This window comes from Manihot esculenta, chromosome 15, assembly GCF_001659605.2.
Source record: "Manihot esculenta cultivar AM560-2 chromosome 15, M.esculenta_v8, whole genome shotgun sequence".
Lineage (NCBI taxonomy): Eukaryota > Viridiplantae > Streptophyta > Magnoliopsida > Malpighiales > Euphorbiaceae > Manihot > Manihot esculenta.
Genome location: NC_035175.2, coordinates 3,039,144 through 3,059,971, shown reverse-complemented (window position 1 = coordinate 3,059,971; position 20,828 = coordinate 3,039,144). Strand labels below are relative to the sequence as shown.

The window sequence follows — 20,828 nt, the reverse complement described above, 5'->3', positions numbered from 1 at the left end:
TCTAGAAAATAAGACCGCTGGCACCACAAAACCGGTTGAGGAGATGAAAACCCCAATGAGGTGAGTGGCTGGTCTCGGAAATGGACTATCGGCACCACAAAACCGGCTGAAAAGATGAAGATCTCAATGAGGTAGGTGACCGGTCTCGTAAATAAGACCGACGATACCACAAAACTGGTTGAGGAGATAAAAGGTGAGTGACCGGTCTCGAAAATGGACCGCTGGCACCACAAAATTGATTGGGAAGACAAAACCCTCAATAAGGTAGGTGACCGATCTCAGAAAAAAGACTGCCAACACTATAAAACCAGTTAAGGAGATGAAGACTGTAACAGCCCGGAAATCCGGACCGCTACCGGCGCTAGGATCCAGATCGGCGTAAGGCCGCCGGGACCCGTAGCAAGCCTGACATATATCCTGTAAACCTGTAAATCCCATACATGATCAACAAAACTCATAAACCTGTAAACATTCTCATAAAACAACCAAGCTCAACCTGTACATAAACATAAACATCTCATAAACCTCCACTGGAGCCCTCATCAAATGCTCCAATGGGGTAACTCATCATACATAAGCTTGGTAGAAACATAACCTCATATCTCATATCATAAAGACCATGTACATGCAAGTGGGATTAACAATCTGTATTGGTCAAGCACAACTCTATCCTCAATATTCAAATTACATAATCATAACTTAAAACTCTTCTACATTACATCATAATACAGTTGTCATGTCCACAATCTAACTATTACATAAACATAGCTTCCATACTCTGGCTAATCTCCTGATCTACCCTGTACCTGCACATCTGGGGTTAGGGGAGAGGGGTGAGCTATAAAGCCCAGTGAGCAGAATAGAGAAAACATATATTAAAATATTTCATGCTCCCATGAAATGCAACACATCACAAACATATCACATAAGGATGGTATTGTCACCTATAGTCCTCAACATAGTCCAATCGTGCCAGGGGCGTAGAATGGGCCTCACTGGTCTTTCTCTTACATACATAACATAACATAACATTCCAATATGCCAGGGGCGTAGAATGGGCCTCACTGGTCTTTCTCTTAACATAGTCCAGGGGCGTAGAATGGGCCTCACTGGTAATCCGTACCGTGTCATCCTCATATCATACCATAGGAGGACTAGAGGATCATCCAATAACCCATCCGCATCCACATCATATTATGCAATGCAACATATTCGTGAATACTAATGCAAACAACCTAGAATATCGCATGGCATATATGATGCATGAACATGCTCCAAAAAAGTTGTATTTCATTTAATTAAAAACTTAAGGTTCATTCCACTCACCTCTGGCTGAAGCTCTACAGACTCTGAAGCAGCTATCTCACTGCTGGGGTCCCTGATTTCTCGGGTCCGAACCTACACAGGTGGACTCAAATGAGGGACCGAACATACATAAACATGACTCATAAATACTCCCCAAAAACCCCCTAGAACATCATGAAAACATCACATAGAAATATGCATGAAATGGCTGAACAGTACACTTTCGGCGGCACCTTCGGCGGCCGAAAGTCCTGGACAGATCCGAAAGTCAGGCACTTTCGGCGGCACCTTCGGCGGCCGAAAGTCCCAGACAGAGACGAAAGTCTCTTTTCGGGGGCAACTTCGGCAGCCGAATGCTGCCTCCACAAAAGAGGGTTCGGCGGCCGAAAGTCACTTCGGCGGCCGAACCTGAGCTTCTCCCGAAGGGCAGAAACTCAGCTCCTCTATGCACACTTTGCCTCCCAAGCTCAAATCCTGTAAAAACTAGTTCTAAAACATGCATACCTCACATACATTACACCTAGGGGTCTCAAACTATCATATACCCCATCTACAACACTTCCAATAACACATAAACAAGCTACATTGTTCATCAAAGCATCAAAACCCATAAACTCAACATATACCCTAACATGCATTTCTACCCATAGGTCTTGCATAAAACTTAGTTAAAACACATAAGGAGCTTAAGATCGGCTCTTACCTCTTGAAGATCGAGAGGGAGACGACCTAAACTTGGAGATCCACGAAAATGAGCTCCTGAGTTCCCAAAGCTCCAAAACTTGTTTCAAAAGCTTAAATCTTCAAAACCAAGGGAAAACAAGTGAAAATCTTGAAGATTTAGAGGAAGAACATCAAAAATGGGTGAGAGACGGCGGAAAGCTCACCTTGGCCGAAAATGGGGAAAAAGCTCGCCCGTTTTCGGCTAAGGGACCCTTTTATAGTGGCTGGCCAGACCACGTTCGGGGGCCGAATGTGCCTCCGCATGCATGCCATGTTCGGCGGCCGAACATGAGGTTCGGCGGCCGAACCTGGACTTCCCTCACTCATGCTTTCGGGGGCCTAACGTGCCTCCAAAACGCATGCATGTTCGGCGGCCGAACTTGACTTTCGGCGGCCGAACCTGGGTTTTCCTCCAAAGACTTTTCATGTAAAAACTCATTAAATTTCATACTTAAAAATCATTAAAAACATGAAAATATTTCACAACAACATACTTTTACCCTTTTAGAGGTTTCCGACATCCGAGGTCCCACCGGACGGTAGGAATTCCGATACCGGAGTCTAGCCGGGTATTACATTCTCCCCCCCTTAAGAACATTCGTCCCCGAATGTTCCTCGACTAGTACATGCATAGTAAAACAACATAACATACATATAAAACACATAGGGACTAACCTTAAAAGAGGTGGGGATATTGCTGGAGCATGGACTCCCGTGTCTCCCAAGTGCATTCTTCTATGTTGTGGTGGTTCCAAAGGACTTTCACCATTGGGATTTCCTTGTTTCTCAACTTTCTGATCTGAGTGTCAAGAATCCGCACTGGCTGCTCTACATAGGTGAGATCCTCTTGGATCTCTACATCAGGCTCACTAAGAACCTTGCTCGGATCTGACACGTACTTTCTTAACATGGAAACATGGAAAACCGGATGGATTCTGTCCATAGATGCAGGCAAGTCTAGCTTGTACGACACATTACCGACCCTCTGAAGCACCTCGAAAGGACCGATGTACCGTGGAGCTAACTTACCCTTCTTTCCGAACCGAACCACTCCTTTCATAGGAGACACCTTGAGCAAAACCAAATCCCCCTCCTGAAACTCTAGCTGTCTTCTGCGGATATCTGCATAACTCTTCTGCCGACTCGCAGCAGTCTTGATCCTCTCTCTGATTATGGGTACCACCCTGCTGGTAAGCTCTACTAACTCCGGACCCGCAAGAGTCCTCTCTCCTACTTCCTCCCAGCAGATAGGTGATCGGCACTTCCTCCCATACAAAGCTTCATATGGAGCCATCCCTATGCTAGCATGATAGCTGTTATTGTAGGCAAACTCCACCAGAGGTAGATGCTGCCTCCAAGAACCGCCAAAATCTAGCACACACATTCTGAGCATATCCTCTATTGTCTGGATGGTCCTTTCTGACTGTCCGTCAGTCTGTGGATGGAAGGCAGTGCTAAAATCCAACCTGGTACCCATGGCATCCTGCAGACTCCGCCAAAACCTGGAGGTGAACTGGGGCCCTCTATCTGACACTATAGAAACGGGAACCCCATGCAGTCTGACAATCTCGTTTACATACACCTGCGCTAACTTGTCCACAGAATAGCCACTCCTGACAGGGATGAAGTGAGCAGATTTGGTGAGTCTGTCCACAATCACCCATATGGAGTCCAATCTGTTGGACGCTGCCGGTAACCCCACTACGAAGTCCATAGCTATATTCTCCCATTTCCACTCTGGAATAGGTAGCGGGTTAAGCATTCCAGCCGGCTTCTGATGTTCCAGCTTCACCCTCTGACATACTTCGCAGGCGGACACAAACTGTGCCACTTCTTTCTTCATCGCTGGCCACCAATAAACCTTCTTTAAATCTTGATACATCTTGGTGGCTCTGGGGTGAACGCTGTATCTTGCATTATGAGCTTCTCTCATAATGTCTCCCTTAAGCCCTATGTCATCTGGTACACATAATCTGCTCCCATAGCGGAGGATTCCCTTACTGTCAAATCTGAACTCATTATCTTTGCCCGACTGAACAGTCCTGGCAATCTTCACTAACTCTGGGTCCTCATGCTGTTTCTGAGCCACCTGCTCCAGAAACACGGGTATCACCTTCATCTGTGCGATCAAAGTACCTGTACCAGACAACTCCAACTGTAGACCTTCATTCATGAGCTCGTAAAACTCCTTCACCACCGGTCTTCTCTCCGCCGTGATGTGGGATAAACTGCCAAGTGATTTCCGGCTTAGGGCGTCTGCCACAACATTCGCCTTACCCGGATGGTACTGAATCTTGCAATCATAGTCACTCAGCAGTTCTACCCATCTCCTCTGTCTCAAATTCAAATCTCTCTGACTCAAGATGTGCTGCAGGCTCTTATGATCTGTGAAGATCTCACATTTTACCCCATAGAGGTAATGCCTCCACATCTTAAGTGCAAAGATGACTGCTGCCATCTCAAGATCGTGTGTGGGGTAATTCAGCTCATGCCTCTTCAGCTGTCTAGAAGCATAAGCGATCACCTTGCCATTCTGCATCAACACACAACCCAAACCTACTCTGGATGCATCACAGAACACTGTGAAGTCCTCATTGCTAGTTGGCAGAGCTAACACCGGTGCTGAAGTCAACCTCTTCTTAAGCTCTTCGAAACTCTCTTCACACTGGTCGGTCCATACGAACCTCTGGTTCTTTCTGGTCAATCTGGTTAGAGGAGCTGCAATCTTTGAGAAGTCCTGAACGAACCTCCTGTAATAACCAGCCAAACCCAAGAAACTTCTGATCTCAGTCACTGTGGTGGGTCTAGGCCAGTTAGTCACAGCCTCCACTTTCTTGGGGTCTACCTCTATTCCATTCTCTGACACTACATGCCCCAAGAATGAGATGCTCCTCAACCAGAACTCACACTTGGAGAACTTGGCATACAAGCCATGTTCCCTCAAGGTCTGTAGAACTATCCTCAGATGATGGGCATGCTCCTCTGCATTTCTGGAATACACTAAGATATCATCTATGAAGACAATAACAAAGTGGTCCAGGTACTGGCTAAACACTCTATTCATGAGATCCATGAATGCTGCAGGGGCGTTGGTTAACCCGAACGGCATCACAAGGAACTCAAAATGCCCATATCTGGTCCTGAAAGCTGTCTTTGGTGTGTCTTCTTCCCTTATTCTCAGCTGATGGTACCCTGATCTCAGATCTATCTTGGAGAAACAACCCGCTCCTGCTAGCTGGTCGAATAGATCGTCGATCCTTGGCAATGGGTACTTGTTCTTGGTAGTGACTTTGTTCAACTGTCTGTAGTCGATACAAAGTCTGAGGGATCCATCCTTCTTTCTTACAAACAGCACTGGAGCACCCCAAGGTGAGGTACTCGGTCGGATGAAGCCCTTATCTACCAGATCTTGCAACTGTTCTTTCAACTCTTTCAACTCAGCTGGGGCCATCCTGTAGGGAGGGATAGAGATCGGTCTCGTTCCAGGCATTAACTCTATCTCGAACTCTATCTCCCTAGCAGGTGGTAAACCTGGAAGCTCGTCTGGAAACACATCTAAAAACTCATTAACCACTGGCACTGCGGCGGGCTCTCTAATCTGACTATCTAGCTCTCTCACATGAGCCAAATACCCCTGACATCCCTTCCTAAGCAACCTACGGGCCTGAAGAGATGAGATCAAACCTCTAGGTGTACCCCTCCTGTCTCCTCTGAAGACTACCTCTGATCCATCCTGACCTCTGAACCTGACTACCTTGTCCCTGCAATCCAAGGTAGCACCATGGGTAGATAACCAGTCCATCCCTAGAATGACGTCAAAATCTGTCAACTCTAGAACCACAAGGTCGGCGGACATGCATCTTCCCTCAACAAACACTGGACTATATTGGCAGACTGACTCTGCCACTGATGGATCACACTTGGGTCCACTGACCCAGAGAGGACACTCTAACCCCGAAGTCATCAATCCCAACCTCTCTACGGCCCTCGGAGCAATAAAAGAATGAGATGCACCAGGGTCCATCAATACATACACATCAGAACAACCAATGATGAGATTACCTGCCACCACGGTGTTGGATGTGTTAGCCTCTTGCTGTGTCATTGTGAAGATCCTTGCTGGAGCTGACGGACCTTCACCTCTGAAGCCCGCTGAAGAAGAGGCTGCTCCTCTCCCTCTACCTCTGCCACTGGCTTGAGTTGGTGCTGGAGCTACTGGCTGAGCTACACTGCCTGAACCTGTCTGCTGGGACTGTGCCATAACAGCTGCTCTAGGACAATCCCGAGCCATATGTCCCTCTTGCCCACATCTGAAGCAGGCTCTGGACCCATAGAGGCACACTCCCCTGTGTGGCTTACCACACTTCACACATGCTACATTGTCTGCTCCTGAGCTCGAGCCACTTCCTAATCCCAGACCTGACTTGATCTTGCTCCAGAACTTGTTCTTCTTCTGCTTCTTGGTGGTACTGCTCCACCTCTTACTACTTGAACTTAAAGAAGAAGGATCCACTTTTCCCCTACCTGGGGTTTTGGAACCGGAAGGCTGTGCTGCTGTCTGTTTGACATTTCCCTCGATGATAGCACTAGCCTCCATTCTCCTAGCCATATCCACTATGGCATGGAAACTCTCTCTATCTGCTGACTGTACCAAGGAGGAATACCTGGGATGGAGCTTCATGATATACCTCCTTGACTTCTTCTGATCTGTATCAAGGTTCTGCCCAGCAAATGGCAGCAACTCCATAAACCTGTCAGTATATTCATCTACACTCATGTCATCAGTTTGCCTCAACTGCTCGAATTCTATCATCTTCAATTCCCTTGAACTATCAGGGAAAGCCCATCCTGCAAACTCATTTGCGAAATCCTCCCATGGAAGACTGTCCACCCTCGGTTTGATGTAGTTCTTGAACCACTCACGGGCCTTCTTGCATTTTAGGGTGAACCCAGCCATCTGAATGGCTCTACTGTCATCCGCCCCTATCTCGTCTGTTATCATTTTGACCCTTTCCAGATACACAAATGGGTCATCACCACTATCATATTGGGGAGCACCCAGCTTCATGTAGTCGGTCATCTTGACCTTGCTCCCTCTGGATGAGCTAGGGTTAGGAGGTTGAGTAATTGGGGCTGCTGGTTCTGTAGGTGGTGGAGGTGGTGCAACATTTTCTGAGGTAGGGTTTGCTGGATTTGGATAGTAGGGTGGAGGTGGATACATTGGGTACTGAGAGTACGGTGGGTAGTATGGTGAGTATGGCATCTGTGTGGGATAAGGGGTGAAACTAGGGTAATCCGATGTACCTCCCATCGAATACCCGGGATTCTGTGAGAAAGGTGGGTAATGAGGTGGCTGAACAAAACCCGAGGCCTGAGTGCCTCCTTGGGACTCTCCCATGCCTTCCTCTGACATACTCATCCCCAAACTGCCATCCCTCCTCTGCTCTACATCCATACTGTCCTCCACATCCACTGACATTCTCCCTTGTACTGTTTCCCTCACAGATCTGCTTCTGTCCAAATCCAAAGACCTTCTAGGGTCTCTCATTGCTCGGTCCCTGCTGGACCTGCTAGACATTGCCCTAGGCAACGCTGGAGGACGGGCGCTCATGCCCTCATCCTCAGGTGGCACTCCAGTCAATCGTGCAGATCGACGAGTTCCTCTCATCCTGTTTTCTGAAAAAACCACACATAGCACAAACATCAGCATCATATGGTTCATGTGGGCACACATGAACCCTCATCACAAACATCACATAGCATAGCATATCATTTATGCACATGCATATAATCATGGCATATCACATCATCATGTAAGACAGGACTCCACATCCTATCCTAGTGGACATGACCTTTCCTATTGTGCTTGACCTTCTAGAACATCTATGAGCCCGACACTCTAGGTCCGATCATGTGAACCTAGGGCTCTGATACCATTCTGTAATAGCCCGGAAATCCGGACCGCTACCGGCGCTAGGATCCAGATCGGCGTAAGGCCGCCGGGACCCGTAGCAAGCCTGACATATATCCTGTAAACCTGTAAATCCCATACATGATCAACAAAACTCATAAACCTGTAAACATTCTCATAAAACAACCAAGCTCAACCTGTACATAAACATAAACATCTCATAAACCTCCACTGGAGCCCTCATCAAATGCTCCAATGGGGTAACTCATCATACATAAGCTTGGTAGAAACATAACCTCATATCTCATATCATAAAGACCATGTACATGCAAGTGGGATTAACAATCTGTATTGGTCAAGCACAACTCTATCCTCAATATTCAAATTACATAATCATAACTTAAAACTCTTCTACATTACATCATAATACAGTTGTCATGTCCACAATCTAACTATTACATAAACATAGCTTCCATACTCTGGCTAATCTCCTGATCTACCCTGTACCTGCACATCTGGGGTTAGGGGAGAGGGGTGAGCTATAAAGCCCAGTGAGCAGAATAGAGAAAACATATATTAAAATATTTCATGCTCCCATGAAATGCAACACATCACAAACATATCACATAAGGATGGTATTGTCACCTATAGTCCTCAACATAGTCCAATCGTGCCAGGGGCGTAGAATGGGCCTCACTGGTCTTTCTCTTACATACATAACATAACATAACATTCCAATATGCCAGGGGCGTAGAATGGGCCTCACTGGTCTTTCTCTTAACATAGTCCAGGGGCGTAGAATGGGCCTCACTGGTAATCCGTACCGTGTCATCCTCATATCATACCATAGGAGGACTAGAGGATCATCCAATAACCCATCCGCATCCACATCATATTATGCAATGCAACATATTCGTGAATACTAATGCAAACAACCTAGAATATCGCATGGCATATATGATGCATGAACATGCTCCAAAAAAGTTGTATTTCATTTAATTAAAAACTTAAGGTTCATTCCACTCACCTCTGGCTGAAGCTCTACAGACTCTGAAGCAGCTATCTCACTGCTGGGGTCCCTGATTTCTCGGGTCCGAACCTACACAGGTGGACTCAAATGAGGGACCGAACATACATAAACATGACTCATAAATACTCCCCAAAAACCCCCTAGAACATCATGAAAACATCACATAGAAATATGCATGAAATGGCTGAACAGTACACTTTCGGCGGCACCTTCGGCGGCCGAAAGTCCCAGACAGAGACGAAAGTCTCTTTTCGGGGGCAACTTCGGCAGCCGAATGCTGCCTCCACAAAAGAGGGTTCGGCGGCCGAAAGTCACTTCGGCGGCCGAACCTGAGCTTCTCCCGAAGGGCAGAAACTCAGCTCCTCTATGCACACTTTGCCTCCCAAGCTCAAATCCTGTAAAAACTAGTTCTAAAACATGCATACCTCACATACATTACACCTAGGGGTCTCAAACTATCATATACCCCATCTACAACACTTCCAATAACACATAAACAAGCTACATTGTTCATCAAAGCATCAAAACCCATAAACTCAACATATACCCTAACATGCATTTCTACCCATAGGTCTTGCATAAAACTTAGTTAAAACACATAAGGAGCTTAAGATCGGCTCTTACCTCTTGAAGATCGAGAGGGAGACGACCTAAACTTGGAGATCCACGAAAATGAGCTCCTGAGTTCCCAAAGCTCCAAAACTTGTTTCAAAAGCTTAAATCTTCAAAACCAAGGGAAAACAAGTGAAAATCTTGAAGATTTAGAGGAAGAACATCAAAAATGGGTGAGAGACGGCAGAAAGCTCACCTTGGCCGAAAATGGGGAAAAAGCTCGCCCGTTTTCGGCTAAGGGACCCTTTTATAGTGGCTGGTCAGACCACGTTCGGGGGCCGAATGTGCCTCCGCATGCATGCCATGTTCGGCGGCCGAACATGAGGTTCGGCGGCCGAACCTGGACTTCCCTCACTCATGCTTTCGGGGGCCTAACGTGCCTCCAAAACGCATGCATGTTCGGCGGCCGAACTTGACTTTCGGCGGCCGAACCTGGGTTTTCCTCCAAAGACTTTTCATGTAAAAACTCATTAAATTTCATACTTAAAAATCATTAAAAACATGAAAATATTTCACAACAACATACTTTTACCCTTCTAGAGGTTTCCGACATCCGAGGTCCCACCGGACGGTAGGAATTCCGATACCGGAGTCTAGCCGGGTATTACAAAGACCCCAATGAAATGAGTGATCGGTCTCAAAAATAGACTGCCAGCACCACAAAACCAATTAGGAAGACGAATCCCTCAATGAGATAGGTGACCGATCTCGAAAATAAGACCACCGGCATCACAAAACCGGTTGAGGAGACGGAGATAATGCTGAAGGCCCACTCTAGCAAGGCTATATGCCAAAAGAAATGAAATAGAGGCACAATGCCAACCTCAAGAAAAGACCTCGACATCTACAAGGCCCAAATGAAAATAAAGTTAAGGCATGGTGCAACCTTGAAAAAGAGCTCGGCACCCCGAAAACCTAAAAAGAAATAAAGAAAGCGTGGTTCTTACCTCACAAAAAACCTCGACACCCCTAAAGCCTAAAAAGAAATAAAAAAAGCCTGATTTCGACCTCACAAAAGAGCATAGTCCATAAGGAAACAAGGCTAAAGCTTGATTTTGATCTCACAAAAGAGCTCGGCTCACAATAAACTAAGACTAAGGCATAGCGCTGACTTAGAAAAAGAACTCAAGCACCCTTAAGATTCAAAGAGAAGTAAAGCCAAGGCAAAATCAAAATCAAATTAAGGCATGTTACTAACTCCAAAATGAATTCGCAAAATACGAGTAAGTAAAAGGTACAACTTGGAGAAAAACTAGAGACAATAACAAACAAAAGTCTAGCCAGCTAAAGGCTCTAGGGGAATAAAAGGCGTGAGACATTAACACATTTGATAAACAAAGTACAAAATATAACAAGTTAGGTGCTTTACAAGCAAAATGTTAGACGAGTAATTAACTCGACACAGACAACACACATAAAAATAATCTTAGTATGAAAACATAAATAAAATTTAAATAGACAGAAAAAGAAAGGTGAACGAATGGAAAATAACAAAAAAACTTAAAATTTTATTAATTCAACTAGTTATTGGAGTGAGGTTATAGAACCAATAGGGGAAGGAGGAGCAGAACTGACTAAATCGTTTACAAGGTTATTATTTACATAATCACCCCCCTGCAATCCAAAGGGCAACAGAGGAAGGTTCTTGGACAAGGGATTGTCATCCTCTCAGTAGCGGACCTCTTCATCTTCAGATTCGAGTTCAGGGGCTCGCAGGTCCGCCAATGGATTGGAGGGGTCATCCTGAGCTGCTTTAAGACTCTGGTTGAAGCCTGAAGTGAACATGCGGAAGGCCTTTTTGTATACCCTCTTCTTTAGCTCTGCTGAGGACTTATACTCCTCTAGCCGCGCTTCATAGGCTTGTTGGATTTTGTCCTTCAATTTTGTAGAGTCCTTGTACTCTTGTAAATGCTCTTCGCAGGCCTGCTGGACTCTGTCCTTTGTAGTCCAGGTATCCCTCAACAACAAAGTACACCTCTCCTCCAGGGTAGAAATCTTTTGGTGGAGTTGCTACTGCTGAAGTCGGGACTCCTCCACCGCCGAAGTCATGCCCCTTAACTCCTCAATATAATTGTTGAGCTCTTGCTGAAGGACAGCGGCACGATCCAAAGCCTCTTCATGTTGGGCCCCGGCCTCATCATGCTAACGGCAGATCTCCTCCAAGGCGGCCAATTGTGCAAAGGCTTCATCTTGTTGAGACTCTGCTGCAAGAGCTTGTTAGGAAGCCCTGGTGACCTCCTCCCTCATCTCCCCCAACTACTTGGTGAGGTCCTCGATTTGCCCTCGAAACTCGATAATGTGCCCGTGGGCCTCACCAGTGGTAACTATATTCTCATCCCGGCATTTCTTAGTGATACGCTGTTCCACCGAACTCTAGAAGGACCAGTTTCGGGCGTTGATTTCCATGAACATGCCAAAAGGCTACCATAGAAAAGCAAAAGCGAGGTTAACAAAGCTAAAAGATTAAAAATACTCTAAAAAGGGCAAATAACTTACCGTGAGGAACATCTCTCTCAAGTTGTCCCTAAGGTCCTCCAGGGAATGCGAGCTGAAGGCCGCCTTACTTCGTGAAGCAGGCTAGATGGTTGACGAGGGCTAGGAAGTGGGGATTAGAAGCATCCAGGACCCCCCCAAACATCCTCTCGAACAGCATCCTGACTGCAGAGGCCGGCATGGACTCAGCAGTCACCTTGGTGGTATTCAACAACTAGTTGTCTGGGGTAGATGATAGGTGCTCCACCACCTTGTTTCCCTTTATCAATAAGGGGAGAAAGGGCTGCCTTGACAGGTCCCAAGTTTCGGGTGCGCTTAGCAGCCCTACCTTCGGTTGCATGTTCAGAAGTCCGGCCCCGTTTGGCAGCCCCCCCAATCATGACAGTTCCTACGACCCGGATAGGTAGGACATTCAGGGGAGCAGTTTTGGTGCCCTCTTCTGAGCTTCTCCCAGCTGACTCACTGAGCGTGATGGGCTCCTTAGGGTTTTCCTTAGGAGGAGAAGGAGTATTCGCAGAAGTCGGCGCTTTAGAGAGGACTGATGTTCTCAAGGCGACGGAGCGAGAGCCCTTTGCCACGGGCACCAAATCTAGAGAAGGCGTAGGGGCAAGGACAGAGCGATGAGCTACAGAAGTAGGATCTGCGGCCTGGAAGACCTCCTGAGTCACATTGGCTACAGTCTTGTTGGCCTTAAAAGTAGCCAAAGTCGCCTTCATGCTCTCCCAGGACAAAGTAAAATTCTTTGGGAGCTTGATGGAGTCCATTAATAACGCGGAAGCTGAAAAGAAAATGCCAATTTAGTTAGAACCCGAAACAATAAAAGGAAAGCATAAAGGAAAAGAATACCAGAAAAGAATGCCAGCTTCCTGATAGTTCCGCAGGTTAGACATAAACATACATTTCTTGACATCATACTTCTTCTTTACAGAGGTCAGTCAGAGAAGGCAAACTTGATCCACTAGCCTTAATCTAGAAAAGTCATTACAGCCTTGGGAGACCTCCACCCGGGAGAGGTCGACATCCCAATTGATCATGAGCTCTCTTTTAGCTTGACGACAATAAAAACCTCAGCCCAGCTTTTTATTGAGTCTTTATACCCATCAAATATAGACAATCTAGCCTGAGAACCAAAATAGTAGAATCCATGGGTAGACCTAACGAGTCGAAAAAAGATGCAGAATAGTTCAATAAAAGGAGCAAAACCCTAGCATAGGCAAACAGACTTGAAACAGCACATGAACAAGATGAAATTAGGGGACAACATCTGAAGAGTCACCCTAAAATGACGAAAGTCCTCAATGAAAAAAGGATTAAAAGGAAAGGTCAGCCTAAAATCGCGTTGTTTGACAAAAAAACAAGATTGCACCCTTATTGAACGTCTATCAGACCCGCCGGCAGTGGGTAGGGGAGAATGATCCTTTCATTAGGAAGGGGTGTCCTAATCCTATAGATGGTAGTGTCAGAATAGTCGCTGGAGAAGTAATGAGAAAGAGAGGAAGGGGTGATGGAGGACATCAGACCCACTACGTCAGAAATTTTGGAAGAAGCTATGAGAAGAGTAGAATATACCTCGAATCAAAAAGGCAAAAATCACTGGGAAGAGAAAGGGAAAGATAGCAGAAGCAGCGTAAGAGGCAAAGCAGCAAGTGAAATCAAAAGCGCAAGTTTGAAATGGGTAAAGGCGAAGAGGAGACGTTTTAACAAGAACTCTCTTAGAGCCGTACAGTAATAATTGGATTTCGAGATTTACCTCCTCATTAATCATGAAATAATTAATGAGCAGGTAAAGGAGCACTTGATGATAACAAGGCCCTGGACACCCTAGCTCAAACTAGACCCGTGCTGGAAAGGCCAAGTCTCAACTCTAATAAGACCCAACAGTTAGGCATGCCTCATGTATAAGCCTAGAACTCGCGTTGATTAGCCAGACTAGGCTTGACCTACGCGCATGAAGCTTGACCCTGTTCATCCCTCTGGCCCCATGACGCCAGAGATCGTGTACACATGGTGTCGGATGGAATTAAATGGTCATTTGACGATGAGAAAGGACACAATACATCCATACATACGGCCAGCATGACTGTGGCAGGAGGATACAAATACAGGACGGTAGTTAGGCATCACTAAAAGACAAAAGGGAAAAGGAATAAAGGAAGCAAGAGAGAGACACACCAGACTAAACTTACCAAAACACACTTTAAGGCTACCCCTCACTCAATCTCAGGACATCAAGTGATGATAACCAGGCCCTAGGCACCCGAGCTCAACCTAGGCCCTTGCTGAAAAGGCCAAGCCCCAATTCTATTAAGACCCAACAGTTAGACATGTCTCACGTATAAATCCAGAACTCGCATTGATGAGTTGGATCGGGCTTGAGCCTATGCGCAGGAGGCCTGACCCTATTCATCCCTCGATCCCGTGAGATAACAAACCCCGTAGCCTCCATGATCATGTCCTCAAGCCTCCGGATGTAATTAAATGGCTGTCTGACGATGGAAAAGGATACGATATATTCGTACATACGACCAACGTAACTATGACAGGAGAGTACAAACGCATGACAAAGATTACACATCACTGAAAGACAAAAGGAAAATTGAATAAAGGAAGCAAAGGAGAAACACGCCAAACCAAACTTACTAAAGTACACCTTGAATCTACTTCTCACTGAATTTCAGAACATCAGAAAGAATTATATTATTTTCTTCCTTTCCATTCTCCGTTTTCTTTTTTTTTTTTTTTCCCTCTCCCAGCTCAATCATGAGAAATTATGTGATGAATTTTGCAAACTGTACCTATTTACTAAACTCTTTTAATCTTGATAAAAAAAAAAAGAAAATTATTTTCTTAAAAAGAAAAGTAGAAAGCTGAGTTTATTACAAATGCAAAATATTTGATAATTATATCAATAATCGCTATTGTTAATCGGTGATATATTTAAATTTATATATTTATATTAAATGGTATATTTAAATTTATATATTTGTATTAGGTAGTATATTTAATATATTTTATTTTTATTTTTAAATTATATTTTCATATTTAATAATAACATAAATTAATGTATCTATAATAAATTACATTTATTATTTTTATTATTATAATTTATATATAACTTTTAAATAACTTTTTAATTTCTTATAATATTTTTAATATAGTATATTAATTTATATTTAAAAGTTTTAAAATTAAAAACTAACTATATCTTTAAAATAATCAATAAAAAATTAATACATATCTATATTTCTAACTATAAAATATAAAAAATAATATATTTAAATTTATAATATATTTTTTTAATTATATTTCTATATATAATTAGTAAATTTATTTCTCTATATATATAATTAAACTTTAAAATAGATTGACAAGAGATGGATAAATATCAAAAAATTGACAAATAATATAATTAATCTTATATATTTATGATATATATTCATAATTTTTTTATATTTTTAATTTTATTTTTATATAAAATAAAAATTAATGTACGTATAATAAATATAATTTATTATTTTTTTAATTACTATTAATATATAACTTTTTAATTTTTTACTGCTTTATAATATAATAAATACAATTTTTATTATATTTATTGTTAATATTATATAATCTTTTGATATTCTATTATTTTTTTAATATATTATATTATTAATATTATAATAAAAAATTTATTATATTTTTTTATTAAAAAACTTTGCTATATTTTTTTAATTTAATAATAAATAAAATATTAAAAATATATTTATAAAAATTAAGTAAACATTATATAAAAAGGTGTTTGAATAATAAAAAAAATACTTTTACAATATAGCAAGGATTCTATAACAAAAAATTGTATAAAAAGTTTTTACTATTTTATAGAATTATTGTTTATTTATTTGATAATTTTATAAAATCATAGTTAATATAATTTAATTATAAATATTAGACGTGAATAATTATATAGAATAAATATATATAATCAATTAAAATTATTATAAAAAATATTAACAGTGATAAAAATATAAAATAATTAAAGAATTAATAGTATAAAATATTATCAAATTAAATTTTATTTAATTTAAATAACTATAAAAAAGTAATAAATATAAATAATAAAGTATAATAAAAAATAAAAGTATAATTCTAATACTCTAAATTAAGTGTTATAATTATTAAATAATTAAATTATTAATTTATTATATTAATAATTATAATAATTTTTATTCTCTTCATTTCTAATATTTATTATCCATTTTATAGAAAATCTATTAGTACAGTCTCTATTCTATGTATTTTTTTTATCCAACTCTCTCTATTATTTTTAAATGACTCGTATATTGAAAATTTTCTTATTCCATATTTTCTTAGTATTTAGTATGGGATGTATAATTGTATAACCCTCGATACTAACTCAATTGATTAGACTGAAATTGGATAATAAATCATCTATATGTTTTGAAAAGATCCTTACATTCTTCATTAATAATGAAATTTATTCGTACTATTAGAAAACAATATTTACCTAATATAATTTATATACTAAATTTTACAATTCAAAAAATTATCATACAATGAAAAGTATTATGGTAAAACACATAATTCTCCTCTTATATTAACATTATTATCGTCACTGTCATTTCATCGCTGTTAAAGTTTAATAAATTTTATTTTTTGAAAAATATAGTTCCTCAAATAAAATTTATTATTGTATATGAATAATATATGATAATTAATAATAAAATTTCTAATTTTTTTGTTTAATTGAGTTTGATATCTAGTGTATGAATTTATATTTAATTATTATTTTAAATTTAAAATTTTAAAAGAAATATTTTATTTTTTAATAAGCAGAATAAATTTATAGGAGAAAAATATTATTTTATAAAATAATATAATATAATAATAATATAAATAATTTTACTATCAGATATTGCTATAAATTACATAAATTACATCAAATTTCTAAATAATTACATAAAAGTAGCGTAATCATATTTTATTGGCCTAAAATATAACACAAAATTCTTACACTCTTTCTTCGAAAGTAACAGAGTTCCGACTACTAAAAATTCACATTTCTAATTACTGATAGTTCTTTTAACTCTCCCTTTAGTGCATTCTTAAATCTTATAAATTTTTGTTAATTTTCCATATTTTTATATAAATTTTATTTTATTTTATTTTATTTTCTTGCTGTTAAACTGAAGAGAAAAAATAAAAATTGTGTAGTAAAGAAAAAGGGAAGAAGAATACAACAGAAAAATAATAAAGAGAAAAAACAATAAAATAAAGCAATGAAATTAAAGATTAAAAAAGCTAAGTTACGATCAAAAAGACTAAACAACACGTTATAGTACCGTTTTTATTGACAATCAAGGGATTAGAGGAGGATATAAATTGAAATATGAAAAAAAAATAAAAAGCCTAAAAAACTTGATCAGAAAGACTGTGGAGTACAAAAAAAACAAAAAAGATATATCAGTAAATCACTTTTACAAAATCAATTAAAGAACGCTAGCGGGACAATTGAATAAAACGCTATGCGGGACAATTGTCCTTTATTCTATACAATAATAATAAGGGGGAAACCCAGTTTATTACAAATGCAAAATACTTTAATATTACATAAAAAAACGCCATCGAGGCTTCAAAAAATATGGATCCAAGTTCCTAAACGAGCTTGAAATGTGCGAGTGGAGATGTTCCATCCAGACCTTTGGAGATGTAAATTCTCGTATACTCCTCCACATCTGTTTCTCTGTAAATCGGAGGATTTTCTTCTGACAACAATTCCTTAATTGGTCCATAAATTTCTGAGCTACCTCCTGTCTGAATGTGTGGCCTATAAAAACATGCCACCGAAATCCTTGGCCCAACTTTCTTAGCTAATACTCTGTGATTAGCACTAATAAACTTGTCATTGGAGATAAGCTGCACAAAACAGAGACACGAAGATCTTTGCATTCTTGATTTAACAATAACAGCCATGATTAATTCCAAAGTGAATTTTACTTACCTGTAGAAGATCTCCAACATTTATTACCAGAGATCCGGGCAAGGGAGACACATCCACCCATTGGTCCTCATGAAGAACTTGGAGACCTCCTATTTCGTCTTGTAAAAGTATGGTGATGAAGGTACCATCTGTATGTTGGGTCGTGCCCATGGTGAACTCTGGTTCAGGACATGGTGGATAATAGTGACCCACAAACAGGAGGCCCTTAGCACAACCCATGTCCCTGAGGTGACAGGGACTGAGCCCCAAAGCCTGTGATAGCAACTCAAATAAGGTATTTCCCAATTTCATTACTTGTTTTGTGTATTCAATCACTTCGCCTCTGCAATTCCACATTCTCATCAAGTATACGAGTGACCTAAAATAAACTATGGCCTAGCAAATATCACAACATACCTGCACACATCAGGCAATTCTTCAGAGCTGGGTGGATCAGGAGCCATGAAAGTAACAAAGGAATCCCTCCAATTGGCCGCACCAGCTTGATACAGATCAAAATTTGACACGTACTGTACCTTTTTTGAGAGATCTCTTGTATAAAGTTGTTTCTTAGCTTCAGTGTCTTGCTCGTGAAATCTACGAACTCCATTGAGGGTCTCATCCATGATATTAATTGGAATCCCATGATTGATTAGCTGAAAGAAACCCCAATTTTCGCATGCGTTTCGAACTCTGTCAATGATGTCTGCCTCGAAAGATGAAACTTCAAGGTTCCCCTTAAGGTCTATGACAGGAATGTTGTGCTGATCTGATGCAGTTTTTGAGCTATGCTGGAAAATAAACTGTTGACAGTTGAATATACGAGGAATCTTTGTTAAACCAGCATCTACAAGTCCCTTCACACCTGCTTTTGTATCATCAAAGGCTTTTAACTCGCTTTTCCTGTCATAATTGGACTGAGTTTCCATTTGAGTTTCGCTTGCCTTCGTGATCACCATTTCACTGTTAACTGCAACAATATCTGTTTTAATAAGAAAATATATCGAAGCTTGCTAATATTTGTGGTTAGCGTCAACCGACCAGTAGTACTGTTCAACAGTTGATTTGGAGGAATTTTTTAATTATTGTACCTGGACCTCAAATTATTACCAAACCGACCAACTCAATAGAAAAATTTGTAAAAATAGAGGGTCGGTTTCCAACTATCAAATGGAAAAAGTTTTCTAAGTTTAATGTTATTGAAATTTTCATTTCCCATCAAATTTGAATAATTTGTAAATAACTTAATATACAATAAAAATTAAAATATCATGTATTAAAAAATAAAAATAATAACAAAATTAATTCTCCACATTACTATATTTAAATGAAAATAAAAAATATTAAATTTATGTATTACATTACCCACATAATAGAAACACTAATAAAATTTAATTACCAACCCTTGGCTGGCATGATTATGGAAACTTTAAAAAAAAATATTAGGTAAAAGTCATTGCAATGTAGGAGGATACGAGGCGTGCGTAGACCCGACGAATGATTAGACAAGGTATAAACCTAACAATTTAGACGAAGTATACACCTGATGATTTGGTGGATAACTAGACGAGCTGTAAACCTGACGACATGGTGGAGAGCCAAACGACTTGGTGGATAACCAGACAAAATATAGAAAATGTAAGGGTGATTTAGTGACTGGTCTAATGTCATCAACCGATGACAAGACGGTGGAGAGCCAAACGACTTGGTGGATAACCAGACAAAGTATAGTAAGTGTAAGGGTGATTTAGTGACTGGTCTAATGCCATCAACTGACGACAAGATGGTAGAATAATCTGATGAGCAATATAGGGTCTAACGATCGACATAACGATTTAATTAACGAAGGACTAAAAAGCAGTATTTTAAATTGTAGGCATTGTTTGTCCTGATTTAGTTTAACTTAAATTTTTTAAAGATATTTTGTATTATTTTTGTTTATAAACTCTTCTAGACCGTGTATTGCAAATAAGTTAAACTTATGAATAAATATAAATAGTATTCTAGTTAAAATTATAGCTAAATATAAATAGCCCTCTTATAGAGAATTAAAGTATAATAATATATAAGAAGTACCCTAATTAGCTTCATTATCCATCTAGAAAAAAAATTACAAAACAATAATCAATAAAAAATTACTAAGTATTAAAATCAACGATAAGTGTATAGAAAGAAATAAAAATCAACCTCCACCTACTCATTTCACAAGTGATAGGCCCTAGCTAGGAAATTAAAGCAAATGATAGACAATATTGAATTGGACAAGAAAGACATTGCAGAGTTCAATGAAACTCTGATACCTTCTCTCATCCATGGCTTTTACTTTTACTTTTATTTTATTTATTTTTTCCCTTTTTTTTCGTACACCTGAAGGGGCTGTGTAGGTTTTGCTATTACACCCATATTCAACTCAATGATAAAAGTTTCATGGTCAAAATAAAATAGCTAAAAAAAGAGTAAATGATACTTGTAATTTGAAGTTCATTTATTTAGTAGTAATATTTCCTTATATTGTTTTTCTCATCCAACTTTATGGGTCAGGTTCAACTAGATTTAACTGGAGAATGGGAAAATCCTAAGTGATCATGGGATAATTAGGGGTGAAATTGCTAGTGAAAACTAAATAAATAAAAATAAAAGTTGATAGGAATCGTAGAGTAGAAAAGGATAGAAATGCAAACGGGAAAATTGCAAAGTGAACTGCTCAGAGTAGTTGCACCAGTCACAAGCATGCTTTAATGGTTTCATGGGCACCGAAAATTCCTAAAAGAACT

General features: G+C 40.1%; 1 protein-coding gene across 1 annotated transcript; it reads right to left on the bottom strand.

Annotated features, from left to right (window-relative positions):
* Positions 1 to 17,585: 17,585 nt before the first annotated feature.
* Positions 17,586 to 19,054, bottom strand: LOC110601724 (1-aminocyclopropane-1-carboxylate oxidase homolog 1). Its single transcript, XM_021738986.2, has 3 exons — positions 18,472 to 19,054; positions 18,076 to 18,397; positions 17,586 to 17,990 (listed from the first exon to the last, which is right to left on the bottom strand). Exons 1-3 carry the CDS (start codon positions 19,011 to 19,013, stop codon positions 17,730 to 17,732), a joined length of 1,125 nt encoding a protein of 374 aa, XP_021594678.1. The 5' UTR covers positions 19,014 to 19,054; the 3' UTR covers positions 17,586 to 17,729.
* Positions 19,055 to 20,828: the final 1,774 nt, after the last annotated feature.